Source organism: Lipotes vexillifer, unplaced genomic scaffold, assembly GCF_000442215.2.
Source record: "Lipotes vexillifer unplaced genomic scaffold, Lipotes_vexillifer_v1.1 scaffold1675, whole genome shotgun sequence".
In the NCBI taxonomy this organism is placed as follows: Eukaryota; Metazoa; Chordata; class Mammalia; order Artiodactyla; family Lipotidae; genus Lipotes; species Lipotes vexillifer.
The window spans coordinates 234,698-248,548 of record NW_006784891.1 but is presented as its reverse complement, the minus strand read 5'-3'; the positions used below and the strand labels follow the sequence as shown (position 1 = coordinate 248,548).

At 44.3% G+C, this 13,851-nt stretch overlaps 1 protein-coding gene across 1 annotated transcript in view; it reads right to left on the bottom strand.

Annotated features, from left to right (window-relative positions):
• The window catches only part of MIA3 (MIA SH3 domain ER export factor 3), a 50,327-nt gene extending 39,232 nt beyond the window's left edge, over window positions 1–11,095 (bottom strand). The window contains exons 1-4 of the mRNA XM_007457019.1: window positions 10,967–11,095; window positions 7,070–7,156; window positions 2,012–4,838; window positions 272–433 (exon numbers count right to left, since the gene is read on the bottom strand). Of these exons, the coding sequence (XP_007457081.1) occupies window positions 272–433; window positions 2,012–4,838; window positions 7,070–7,156; window positions 10,967–11,095 (3,205 nt within the window). The remainder of the gene's footprint in view (window positions 1–271; window positions 434–2,011; window positions 4,839–7,069; window positions 7,157–10,966) is intronic.
• Window positions 11,096–13,851: the final 2,756 nt, after the last annotated feature.

The window sequence follows — 13,851 nt, the reverse complement described above, 5'->3', positions numbered from 1 at the left end:
GAATAGTATTTTAGATTTAAGTTACTTGCATAAGCTAATGCTAGCCAAGCACTGGTTGGTAGGTTAGTTATGGTCCCTGACCTGCTTCGTATGATTGACCTCCACCTGTCTTGACTCCTACTTTTCTCTGTTAGTTCTGGGATTTCCTACTTTTTACGCATTCACACCTGTGTTATTCTCCCCTCTATTTCCTACCTTTAGCAACAAACCTCCTGGGAGGGCTTCTTTAGGATAGGCTTCTACTTTGTAGAGAAAAATTAGCAAGCTTTACCTGGGTCTCCAGCTGTCTCAGTATTTGGCTCCTGGGACACTTCTGATGTACCCATGTCACTGGTCACGGGTTGATCCATGTGGCTGGGCTCTTCAGGAATCTGCATTATAAGAACTTCTGTGTTTTCCCGTGGAATATTCTCCTCCAGCGGTGGTTGTATGTCTATAGGGAAGAAGAACGCACTGGGCGGGCAAAGCTCCAAGACAGCCCCCCTCCAGCAGCCCCTCACCACACATCTCCAGGGCCCCTCACCCCTGCCCTCAGTGTGCTAGCATCCCCTGGGGCACAACTGGGCAAGGAAAAAAAGAGTTTCAGTTGCTTTCCTTTCACTTCACAGATGCCTAAGCTACACAATGAAATTGACAAAGAAACCCTCATCCCGGGAATTCCCTGGTGGTCCAGTGGTTAGGGCTACTGTGCTTTCACTGCCATGGCCCAGGTTCAATCCCTGGTCCCGGAACTAAGATTACACAAGCCACGTGGCAAAACACACAAACAAAACAAAACAAAAATCCCCCTCATCCCGAAGTATTTCATAAATAAATATATTTATGGTAGGGACTTCAATAAGCCTAACTTCTCTTAGCAAACCAACATATGCCCACATAGATAAATGTGCAAAAGGGAATTCCAGTCAAGAGCAGAAATAGGAGACGTCTATTCTACCCAGAAATAACAGGCCCCCTTCATACACAAGCATGCTTGTTTCACAGAGCTAGCCCAGAGAAGGGCATTACATACAAAGGCAGCTCGCTGAAGTGCCTTTCAAATATTTTCAAAGTACCTCCAAGAGTCAGAAGGAGTGAACTCATCTCTGTCCCTAAGAGGCTCAGAGCACAGCCCAATGTGACCCACAGCAAAGGTGAATTTCTTTGAAACCTCATAGTTTACCCTGAAAATTCATTTGAGTTTTGCATTCTAATCCAAAACATAGCTGCTTTGATTAAAAGTAAAAATGTTCCCGTCTCCAAATTGGCATTCTGGGAGGATACATTTTTTTCTGTGGCTTTATGTCCCCCTGTTAGTCTGCCGTATACCCTCAGTTCAAATGTCTCCATTTGAAAAGCACAGGGACAGAGAAAGGAGTATAGAGCTAGGAATCAGCTTATCTAGAATGTTGGCTCAGGGTCAGTTCAATCACTATTTCCTCAACGGCTTCTCCGCCAAGTGCTGTGTTAGAAGGCTCTGCATCCTGGTTTGATCCTTGATTAATCTGCATGCGAGAACCCGAGGGCCTGGTAGAATTTAACTACCTAAGTGACTGCCCTAAAGAGGCAGGAAAGAACATGGCATCCATCAAAGATGAAAGCTGGAGGGAATGAAGAAACTCAGGCAAGGCATCAAGTTAAAAGTTATGCCAGTCAATCCCTGGACAGACAGCAGTTATTCTATGTGTTCAAAAAAGCCCTTTCATGAAACTTGCACGTTGTTAACAGGTCTACTTTGTGCGTCATTTTCTTGTTCCCATCTTTCTCTTTTTATGATGTTTCTTTTTGAGAATGCTACCAGTCTCACTGTCTAAGGGAAAAGCAGGGCAAGAAATCCTTATCCACGCTCCAGCCTCCAAGAAAGAAGGCGGGAAGGGCTGTGTGGGCGTCCCCGTGCTACCCCTCGCCTCTGGGCACGCTGGGACCTGTGGACGGAGCTTTACAAGCACGGCACGAGGTGCTTCAGCAGTCCCCTGGTCCCCACACCCGTTTCTCAAGCCCAACCCTACAAGGCCATAGGTGGGCACCTCACCTTCCACTGGTCCACCCCAGCCTTCCTCTGCAGGCTGTGCCGCTGCCAGGGGTGCAGTCTCCTCCACTGTGGAGTGTCTGTACCTGACAAAATAGATCAGGTCTTGAACATCATCTAGCACCGCAGCCTCTTCAAACATGCTACTGTCCTTCATCCCCAGGTCTCTATTTTCCATCACACGAGCATCGAGCATCTTCTCTGCCTCGCTCAGGATGTGTGACTCCCAAGCACGGAAGACCTTGTCTAGGACTTTCTCCACATTATAGGGCAGGCTCTCCCGCTGTGCCGACTTCAGCTTGGATGACATTTCCTGGAACATGGCTTCCAGCTTGTGGACGTCAAAGTACTTCTGGAACCGCTGCAGAGACTGCTGATCTTTAAAGAAACTGCTGATTATGGGCAAGTCCTCCATGTGGACGCTGTGCTCAGGCTGTATGGGTGTATGTGGAGCCCAGGGGAATGGGTCATCATCGCGGTCCTCAGAGGCGGACCCCTGGCTTCCTGCATCCACGAGGCTCTGTACATCCTTCTCATCCTCTTTCGAGAGTTCTAGCCCAGGCTTCTCTGTGAGCCCTGAGGTCTGCAGGTGTTCCTCAAGGCTGTCTTCTTTAAGAGAATCAGGATCTTTATTCTGAGATGCTTCACTGAACTCTGGAGTCTGATTTTCTTTCTTGCCAGGAAAGTCACTTCCTTTAGGGGGTCTCTGTGCTTTCTGATCCACACGAGAGCTTTCTTCTTTTTCCACCATCGGACTACCTGGGTCCCTGCCTAGACTGTCTACCCCTTTACCTGCAGTCTCATTTTTTCTTTCATTTTCCAGTATATTACTAGTTTCTTCTTTGTTTTCTTCAGTTTCAGGATCAGTCTTAATGGCACCTAAAACAGCTTTTTCAGGGACTTGAAGGTCAACATCTAACCTCTTGTCCTGAATCTCAGGGCTTTTTTCTTTAGACCGTTTTGCACTTACAGCATTTTCATCCTCCAGTAGTTCTTCCGGGCTGTAATCGTCATCTTCTGCTTCTGGATTTTCAGTGTGGAAACCTGGTCCTTCTGTGCTATCAGTTTGGCCCGTTCTTCCCACCTCCTGTGTGGCCGGCAGTGGCTTGTGCCCTTCATCTGAGGTGTCCGCTGTGACCTCTGTGACCTCTTCCCCAGAGAGCCTTCTCTTCTCCCTCGCTTGCTTATGAACTGCGGCAGCCACATCTCCTCGCTGCCAGGAAAGATTTCTTCCCAGAATGGGACCCTCTTCTTCCGGTTTTCTTGGCAAACCAATTTCACCTGGCGGGGAGGACCTAGTCTGATTTTGAGGTTTAAGAAGCCATTCCTTTATAAGTTCCTCACCTGGATGCTCCCCCGAAAGCATGCGTGGTTTCGGTCTGTTGACCAAACCATCTACTTCCTGCATGCTCTCTTTGGAAGCATTATGCTGATGACCGCCCAAGACTGGTGCCACACCCATGGACTCCTGTTTAATCTTTCCTTCGTCCCTTTGATTCCCTGCCGATTTAGGTACCAATTCCCCCTCTGAGGCACCTTCCAAACTCCGCCCCCCAGGCTTCTCTTCATGGAGCATTTCTTTTGCGATATGAACGGCTGCTCCTTTGAGGTCATTCTCCTGGTTAGCAAAGGCTGGTTTTAATGTTTCCGTACCCTTTCCAGCAGCTGGCGCAGAGCTGAGCTGGCCGCTTTGAGGAGGACCACGCACAGTCATGCCTTCTCGCATCTCATCCTCTAATCCTACCTCATCCTGCACCAGGTCCCTCTTGGGCTCCTCAACCATCCTCCCTTTTCCTTTAATGTGAAGTTCTGTGTCCACTTCTGGGTCTTTGTCATTATTTGTTTTAGGGACTTCTGCATGCAAAAGGCCGTCTGCTGCCTTTTCAGGGTCAGTACGATCTACTGCTGGCCGTGGTCTCCCCAGTTTGCTGTCCAGGACGAATGCATCGTCCCCTTCCTCTCTTTCCTCTGATTCGGTACTCCGTAAATCTGTACCCATGTTTTCTTTACGTTCTGTGACATCAGAGAAGATGGTATCTTCCCAGGTTGTTAGTATATTTTTATCACCGTTTTTGACGCCAGGGGTCTGAGTTTCCTCAACTTTCTGCTCTCCACTTGAATTCTGCTCTTTCTCTGTTGAATGTTCCTCAACTCCGGAGTTCGCTGGAGCTTCCGTATCTTCTCCACCTATAAAGGTTAGTAATGGCAGCTCATCCAAGTGTTCTTTACTCTCCTCTTCCTTCCCCACTGTGTAATACTCGGCATCCAGTTCCTCAGCAAAATCATCCTCTAACGAAGTAACAAGCCTGGTTGTCTCGTCATCTGATACAAGTGCGTCGGCAGTTGAGCCAAATTTGGTTTTCAAGTCCAGAGTCATTTCTGTTTTCAAAAGTTTGTAAGCATCAATCTTCTCCTGTTCATTCGAGACCTGAGAACTATTGCTGGTTTTGTTGTTTTCACTTTCTGGCACTTTTAACTTATCTTGCAGCATTTCTCCAAAAGGTTCAAATGAAGATCGCTCTCCCTGAGTATGACCCGTTTGACTATTTACATGGGGGTGGCTCTTCTGAGCCTCATGTCTTTCCCTGAGTTCCTTAGTGTTTTCTGATAATATACTTTCACTTTCCTCTGAGTTGGGCTCTGCTGGCTCAGGTTCAGGGTCACTTCCCTTAGACGCTTCAGGAGGTTCTACACGCTGAGAAGTTTCTTCTTTAACTTCCGCAGACTCTCCAGTGGCAGAATCGTACAATTCCAAAAATCCTAGAAGTTCTTCTACATTATAATTATCAAAATCATCTCTTCCCCCATCAAAACAAACAAAATCTGTCTCCTGCAAGGGAAAGAAAAACATTAGTGTGTCACTAACCAAGTGTCACAAGAGCAAACGCTTGCTTACCCAGGCTAATGACAGCGATGATCTCAAATTCACGTTTGGCTCTAGAGGGGCTTTTGTGCCAACCTTGGGGAGTCAGGAGATAGGAGGATGGAACCCACTTTTCCCTGGCTTCCTGCTTCCATGAGGAAGGACTTCTACCTGAGCAATGCTCCTCCTGGCTTCCCTTCATTCTCTTTTCCCCAGGGGAGGAATGATTCACGTGGCTGGTGGGTTTGTTCTGCACCATCCCTGTTTTCTGCTTGAGACTGGATGGAAGGAACACACGCCCTCTCTCTTCCATGCTGTCAGTTTTACAGGGACAGCCCCCTTTGGGGAGACCCCCACTTGGCTAGCTCTGCCTGTGGCTGGGTAAGTCTGTCTTATTCTAGACTGCAATGTTCAAAAGCCCATTAATTTCCGCACACTTGAGCCACTGTTCTCCCAAAAGCTTTATCAGTAAGTAATGGTGACATTTTGGTCCCCATCAACCTGACTCCTGGGTTTCTCGATTTGTTCTAAGGACAAATAGGGAAAAGTAGGGTATCATTTACTGGGTCCCCCAACTTCCAATACCTATGCCTGATGTTCTGGGAATTTACCTCACACTAATTTGCCCAGGAGAAGCTGGAAGACCACCCAGAGTCTCCATCATCCTCCCCTCTAGGCTGTGCTTCTCTGCTTACCCAGCTGGAAACAGGGAGAATCACCTAGCTGACAGGTTCTAAGTCTACAACAGATTTCTGGCTCATTTATTCCTTGGATTGGGAAAGATAACTCAGCTTAAGAAGCATCTTACTGAAATACAGGTGCAGGGGAAGTAAAAATGTTAAGGAACAGAGAATGGTGTCAAGGGGCTCCCCACTTAACTATCACCACAAATACAGCTTGAAAACAAGATTCAGTGAGGGATACATTCTACTCTAAATCAGGGTTCTGATTAGCTGTCAATAAGATCTGCTTTTAGACTACCTGTAAGTCTATATTCTTCCTTTCCTCTTGCTAGTAAACAAATTGACATAAAATGGGTCGCAAACAGAAGGAAAAGTTAAAAAACCAACAAAGATAATCTCCTTCTCCTAACAAAACTCTCACAATACTCTGGAGAGACCTGACAAGTGTGGTAAGGATGAATGATTCCTCTTCCCATCGCGTGCATTTCTAAGCCATTTCGTAACGTTGAGGGAAGCATGTAGTGAGAGGTACAATGAGAAGGCAGAATCCCCAACAAGTGAGGTCTCTGTGACCAGTGAGCTGCTGTCTCATGCGTATTTCCCTCCCGGCAGCATCTTCATTAGGAGTGAAGCCTAACAGGCAATAGGGCCGATTTCACGTCCCTCGAAAAGACAAGGAAATTTCAAGAACAGCAATGGCTCTATGACTTCATCCATTCTGCCGAGCTCAGCTGAGAAGTACCCCAGGCCGGCAGCTCACATGCTCTTGCAGCAACACCAAAGAGTTATTCAAAGATTTCTGTTTGAAGGTGGGTATCAATTCTTATACATTTTAAAACTCCAGAAAATAATCAGCTGGAATGAGGATCCCAGAGCACAAAATCCTTGTCATCACAAAGCTATTTTAAGTTGGTGCACCCTGGATGAATGCTTTATAGACTGTGCAGTCAGGACCTTGCAGATTTGAGGCTGGACCTCATCTGAAATGCTCAGGTTCCCTTTTCCAAAATCTATCACATAACTCTAATCCCTTAAATCATTACAGTCAGTAAGAAAACCTAGTATAATTTGGGGTTTGATTAATTTAACCTGATCTCTATATACTTAAAATGTCTAAAAGCTATTCAATGAGTAGTTTTCAAAGTGAGACACCTTCTCATCTTACTTGTAAAAAAAGAATAACTAACTACAAAGATATTGAATTCTTCGTCCTTTGTTCCTCACATAAAATAGCAAAGAAAAATCCTGAGTAAGTATACATAGCCTTGTATAAGAACACCAGCTTCAACATATAACTATCAGATTATGATATAAAGTCTCCCACAAATAATTCTTTTCAAAGTTTTCTTTCTTTCTTTAAAGGTGTCTAATAAATTAAAATCTGATACACAGATGTTAACTTTAATTTTTGATCAAAACATATTCAAAGACTTGCAAAAATACTTAATTGAATGTAACTGATGAAGTTATAAACCAATTTATAAGAACAATAACAACAAAAAATCCACAACTTACATCTGTTGGAACTTGTAGCTCTTCTTGAGTATATTCATGGAGTACGCGGATTAAATCCTTTGGAAAATATCCAAAAGTACGCCCAACCTATATTAAATGGGCAAAAGAAATGAATATCAATCAAAATTCTGTAGAAGAAATATAAATGAGAGACTTCTTAGTAGCGAGAGGAAATATAAAGATAGGTAGATATAACCACAAGAGATGCATGTTCCTATTATGATTAGAGAGATTATTATTCCAATAAAAATTAAGGACAGAATGTTGTAAGGGCAACTTTTCTAAAACCACTGAAGTTTTCTTTCAACATTCAGCTTAATTTTAAACACAGGGCACATAAAGTGAGATTTCTGAAGTAGCTAGAAGATCTGCATAAGAGAAAATTATTGTATATTATGTGATTAAAACTATGTAAATCAAGGCTGGTTAGAAACAATTCCAAATAACCTCTAACAAGAATTTATCTGCACATTTCACAGTATCACTCATAAACCAGTACTTAGAAGTCTTTCTTAAACCAATAAACAAAAGCCATGAGGGGACTTCCCTGGTGGCACAGTGGTTAAGAATCCGCCTGCCAATGCAGGGGACACAGGTTCGATCCCTGGCCCGGGAAGATCCCACATGCTGCGGAGCAACTAAGCCCGTGCACCGCAACTACTGAAGCCCGTGCACGGCAACTACTGAGCCCATGCGTGGCAACTACTGAAAGCCGCCCGTGCTCCGCAACAAGAGAAGCCACGGCAATGAGAAGCCTGCACACCTCAATGAAGACCCAACGCAGCCAGAAAGAACCACACAAACAAAAAAAAAGCCATGAAAATTAATAAGTAAAAAAAAAAACAATTTCTGAAATGCATGACCACTACAACAAAAGGCAAATATTTATTGATATCATGGGCTCTACTAGGTTTTTCAACAAATGGATTTTCAAGTATTTGGGGAGAAAATAAAATTCATACTAATTACACAGCAAGCTTAGTTTCTTGCAAAGTAAACCTCTATAGAAGATTATCCCATTTATCTATAGCAGTAACCGCTAAGATATATTAAGTTTGTCCTCTTGAGAAACATACACTGTCTTTTACTAGGTACAGTCTGAAAGGGAGAAGCAGATCTCTTTCTAATCATTAAAGGAGATTAACATGCAGATCAAATGCACAAAAAGAAAAAAAAAAGGCTATCTTATCACTAACTCCTAAAATATCCTCATTACCAGGGCTCTTGTTATATCTGGCAACTATGTGAAAGCCAGTTTTAGTAGAATACTGCCTTGAAGATTAGATAAGACAAGGCAATTTTAAATTGCTACATTGGCAGTTAAAGTCTGAAACTCTAAGAAACAAAAAGAAGCTGCAGGATGAAAACTAAGAAATAAAAACAAGAACCATTCTGAAAGCTCAGGAGAGATAGTTTTTAATTTCCTTAAGTATAAGGTTCATGAAATGAGACAGGAGACTGAGGGAAAATACATTTACTTCCTTCTCAGGAAAATTTTATTTTATTAAGAGAATATGGAAAAGGGAAAGAAATCAGAGCTATGTGAAGAGAGGAAATACATTTATCTTTGTATAATCTTTGTCAACTGAGACCATAGGTCATAAAAAACTCCGTATTTTTACATTGAGTGGGTCCCGTTTCTTATGATCTGACAAAAAGATGCAGAATCATGGGCCCTCATGACTGAAAGTAAGCTTTATATCTAATTTTGCTTCCATATATCATCTCTGCCAAGGAACTGCTGAGTTGATTTGGGAAAAGAAAGAAAAGGGAAGGGGAGGGAAGGGAAGGGAAGGGAAGGGAAGGCAGGGGAAGGGAGGGGAAGGCAAGGGAAGGGAATTGTTTCAAGAGAACAAATTCTGCATAAGCTACTATTAGGACAAATGTAAATAAGTGCCGCTGCCCTGAAAGGAAATATTCACAAGGAAAATGGGAAAGATATGGGCCCTGCCGTTACAGAGCTTTTGACTTCACTGGAGGTAAGACAGTACACACCTTAACTACAACACAAGGCAGTAAAAGGAACGCCACATGAGCAGTGCAAACGAAGCGCCACCTAAACAATTATTAGACAGCAAAGATCCCTTCTGGCTGGGAGCTGAGGGCAGTGCTTCCCTAGGAAGGCAGGGTCAGAGTTGGGAACCAGAAAGATTGGCAGGCTTTCTAGACGTGAATATGGTCATGAGCAAAGGTGTGGAAGAGGGAAAATGCAAAGTCAAGTTCACTTATCCAAATGCTCCAGCTTCACCACTACATGAAAAATGCAGCCTAGGGACTCGGAAAAAATGTTCCAAGAGTAGAAATCTCACACAGTAGACTTGAAAGAAACAGAACAGATTCTTCTTTGAATATGGTGATTCAACTGGGATCCCGCCTAAATACAAGGGCTGTACCTGACCAGTTGGTCTTACAAGACTCCTCCCTAGGAATCTGGACTGCCAGCAAAATAAATCGATTCTTCCCAATGGGGGATTCTCAAGCCCTCTTTCCTGTTGTTTGTTTGGTGTTTTAATGAGAGTAAAACTTTTCACATTTGGGACTGGGTGTTCCTCCGAGTTTGTACAATCCTAAGGGCATTGAGGACTCTTATTACTTTCAGTAAATAATCAGTCCACACATCACATAAAAAGGAAAGGACAAGAGCTCGTAAGCCTCCCAATCAGGTCACTCCTAGTGAATCTCCTCATTAAAAACATCAAAGCATGACAAAGTCATTGATTTCCACGTCTGCTGTCCTGGCACCCACAGAGCTGGCTGGGAATAGAGCTGCTTCAGTGAACCTGGGGGAGCAATTGTCCAAAAAAGCAGGAAAAGGATGCCCCAGCAGTTGCAAGCAAAACAAGCAAACAAACAAGAAAGCACACAGTGAAAATGATACTTTGCTTTTTTAACAGAAACAGCACACATGATTAGGTATGTGAATAATTTAGAAAAAAATTATTTTTAAAATTAACTCCATACGTGAATACCTGAAACACTATCTTGCCCATACTTTACAGGATTAAGCCCACAGATACTTCCTTTTTGAAACAATGAAGTTAAGATTTTTCAGGTTTCACCATCGGTAACTACTAGTTTGTTTCCGGCATCTGTGAGTCTGCTTCTGTTTTGTTACATTCATTCGTTTTACTTTTTACCATCTACTTATAAGTGATAACATACAGTACTTGTCTTTCTCTGCCATATTTCACGAAGCACAACACCCTCCAGATCCATCCGTGTTGCTGCAAATGGCAAGACTGCATTTTTCTTATGGCTGAATACTACTCTATTGTATATATATCCACCACATGCTTATTTACTATGTATGGAGCATCCATGGCTGGTAAGGCCTAGAACTTGATGCTGAGGAGTGATAGCCAGAAGCAGTTCAGTTCTGTTTAAGTCCCTCTTCTGTGTCCCCAGCTGGGGACACAGAACCATCCTCCTTTTCCACAGTCTAGCAGAGAGTACAGGTTAACTCCATCAAAGACCCCAAGAAACAGTTTCTTAAATTTACAGTGCTGGCTTCCCTGGTGGCACAGTGGTTAAGAATCCGCCTGCCAATTCAGGGGACACAGGTTCGAGCCCTGGCCCAGGAAGATCTCACATGTCGCAGAGCAACTAAGCCCACGTGCCACAACTACTGAGCCTGCGCTCACAACTAGAGTGAGCCACAACTACTGAAGCCCGTGCGGCTAGAGCCCGTGCTCTGCAACAAGCGAAGCCACCACAACAAGAAGCCCACGCACCGCAACAAAGAGCAGCCCCCGCTCGGCGCAACTAGAGAAAGCCCATGCACAGCAATGAAGACCCAATGCAGCCAAAAATAAATAAATAAAATTAAAAGAAAAAATATTCAGTGCTAAGAAAGCCAATAAAAAGGAAGAAAATTAAGTATGTCAAATTTTTACTTACACTTCCAGCCCAAACTTCAGGCGATCCCCCTGCCAGTTTATAGTAGACATATACAGGGTCACCTTTTTTAAAATTCACAAAACGACAATCCGGGCCTGTAAAATCTTCCAGAGCCTCACCCCGGTACATTAACACTGTATATAAAGAGAGAAAAAAAAAACAAGCAGATATCAGGATTCAACTTCCACAGTCCATAGTGGCTGATCAGGAAATACAAGAATCCACTGTAAACAACAATAAAGTTTCTCCAGTACTCTCTGGAACCAATCACTTTCAACTCATATGCTCAAAGCATCTATAGAGCTTTATTCATTATAAATCATGAATCCCCCTGCAAGTAGACAGGAGAGAGGGAAACTTTCCCAGTGCGTCCACCACCACACATGGCTGGTCTCAAGTGAAACTCTTGGTTCCCTCTCTAACCATCTAGTCCTCAGTCTTTGCTGTTTCATAATCATGAAAAGCTTCATTTTGCAGTTGGGTAAATTCGAGTGCAGATGCTACTAGCGTAAGCATGACTAAATGCAGAGGTAATAGGTAATTGGGGAGAGCACCCAAGAACCCCCAAGGGGTCAATGAACTTGAACTAACCACTAAAAGGACCTATCTTTAAGTGGCTGTAACTGCTAGCATGCAGCAGTAAACACTGTCCATTTCATTTGCAGTCAAGTTGCTCTCTCCCTCAGTATATGGATAATGGGAAAGGACATCACACCCTATTATGGATCGAATCACATTACAAGATATTATTTTTCTGAAAGTATATAATGTTGACTATACCCAACATTAAGGTTTATTTATTTCTATAAACAAAATCAAAAGTAGGCAAGTGGGTTTTGTTTCTATAAACAAAATCATATGTGGCAGGGACAAGCAAAACTATGAAAATTGTTTAGTAGTTACCTTCAGTCTTAAAACGCAGGACAAATCACACTCGATCTAGAAATTGGTAGAAGCAATATTTTTCTTTTTGTTGGCCAAATACACAGTTTCTAATGTAAGATGAAATGGACAATAAATGCAATTAAGTAGCAGAGAAAAAGAAGAATGAAATGGAAATAACACTTTCTCTAACAGCCAATTAGCAATAAGTACATTAAAGCACATCTTTAAATACGTATTTGAGGGACAAACATATAGATTTAAAGGGGGTTATTCGGATTTTAAAGCTAAAATCTTATTATTTTAATACATGTCAGCATCCTAATTCAGATATAATTAGGTGAGAGGCCAAGCTGAAGGTGATGGACAATTTAAGACTGGGAATTCTATCAGAATTGGAAACGGCAATGTATCTCTTATTCCCCCTTAAAAGAGATCACTGCAGATTTGTAATAATAAATCAGATGACAACATATGCACACTGAGGAATAGCTATCTGAAAAGCACACAAGGACAGCTCACAGGCACACACCTTACTAAGTAAACACTTTATGCAACACAACACAGACCCTGAGCCTGCTCTAGCTGCTGCCTGTTGTGTTTGGTTACATCTGTTTCGACACATGCCATTTCTCAAGTTATGTGACCACCATGGGCCCTTCCAACACCATGTCTTCATACTAAGGAAGCATCAGTGATGTGATTCTTTAGGTAACTGGTTTTGAGGAACCCAGGTAGGATAGTGCTTGAAAGCAACGAATAGCAAACATCTGCTATATCCAACTCTGCTTGCTAATAACCCGGATTTACTCTGAGAAAACTGCAGGAGCAATTCGTGGAAGTTGCTCCACTTTCGTGGCGTTTATTTACATCAGTCCTAGGGTTACTTCTAGGAATGGCTTAACACAAATCAAAGACTGACTCCTTTCTTTCCTCTAACGGCTGGCAGTGCTACAGTTCTTCAAATTGTGAAATTTGGTTTCGAAAAACACCCATTTTGAATATAAATAGCTAAACTGTAGGCTTCGGCCTCCTCAGAACGAACATTTTTCTATAGGTACTGGTTACAACAGATGAACAACCGTTTCTGAAGTGGTTATCGGTAAGTTTACAAGGCTATTTGAGACCGGCTGGGAGGCCACAAGGATGATACTTGTCCGGCAAATACACAGGAAGACAGTCCAAGAGCAATAATGATTAAGGCTGAAGCGAGCTGGATTTATAAAACTCTTGCAGTATTTACCGTTTTCACTTTAACAATCCTCTTCACCTGAGTTTGGGGCTCTCTGCCCTCCTCAACGCCCACGGTCCACCCTCCCACCCCCAATTCGCGGTTAGGGAACCATTCCGCTTCCTGCGCGAGGAGGCTGCTGGTCCCAGGTGGCCTCTTTCGAGAACGAAAGATTTTGGCCTTTCCGGTGCCCTCCCTGTCTGGCTGTTTGCAGGAGCCTTCCAAGCACAGAAATGACAGAACTGAGGCAGAGCCTGGGAGGAGACCTTGGAACACACCGCAAGCCTGGACTCCGGGCTCGTCCCAAACCTAAACTCCAATCCCTGTTCAAAAGGCGGTCCAAGCCCCGAATCCCAGTGAAGCAGAGGGGCGAAGGGGCAGCGCCAGGAAGCCTTTCCCGAGCCCCACCAGCAACCTGCCGCAGGGAAGGCGCCCACCGAGCCCTTAGCGCATCTGCCCCCGGACTACACCCAGCGAGGTCCCTGCCGAGGGCGCAGGATAGCGCTCGCGGGCAGTGCGGGGAGCCCAGGGAGAGCGGCGCGCCACCCCATCCTTCCTCGGAGCCGGGGCGGGCCGGGGGAGGGGAAGCTGTGAGCGGTCCCCGGGGAAACCGGGGGCCACCCCCGACCCCCCACCCACCCCCCGCCTCCGACGGCGAAGGACAAATGAACAGCTGGCAACAAGTGGGAGGTGCAGACCCCACGGCTGGGGCCGGCTGGCCCGGGCCTCGGCAGGGCCGGAGGGGACAGACGCAAGGACCCGGGGCTCGCCC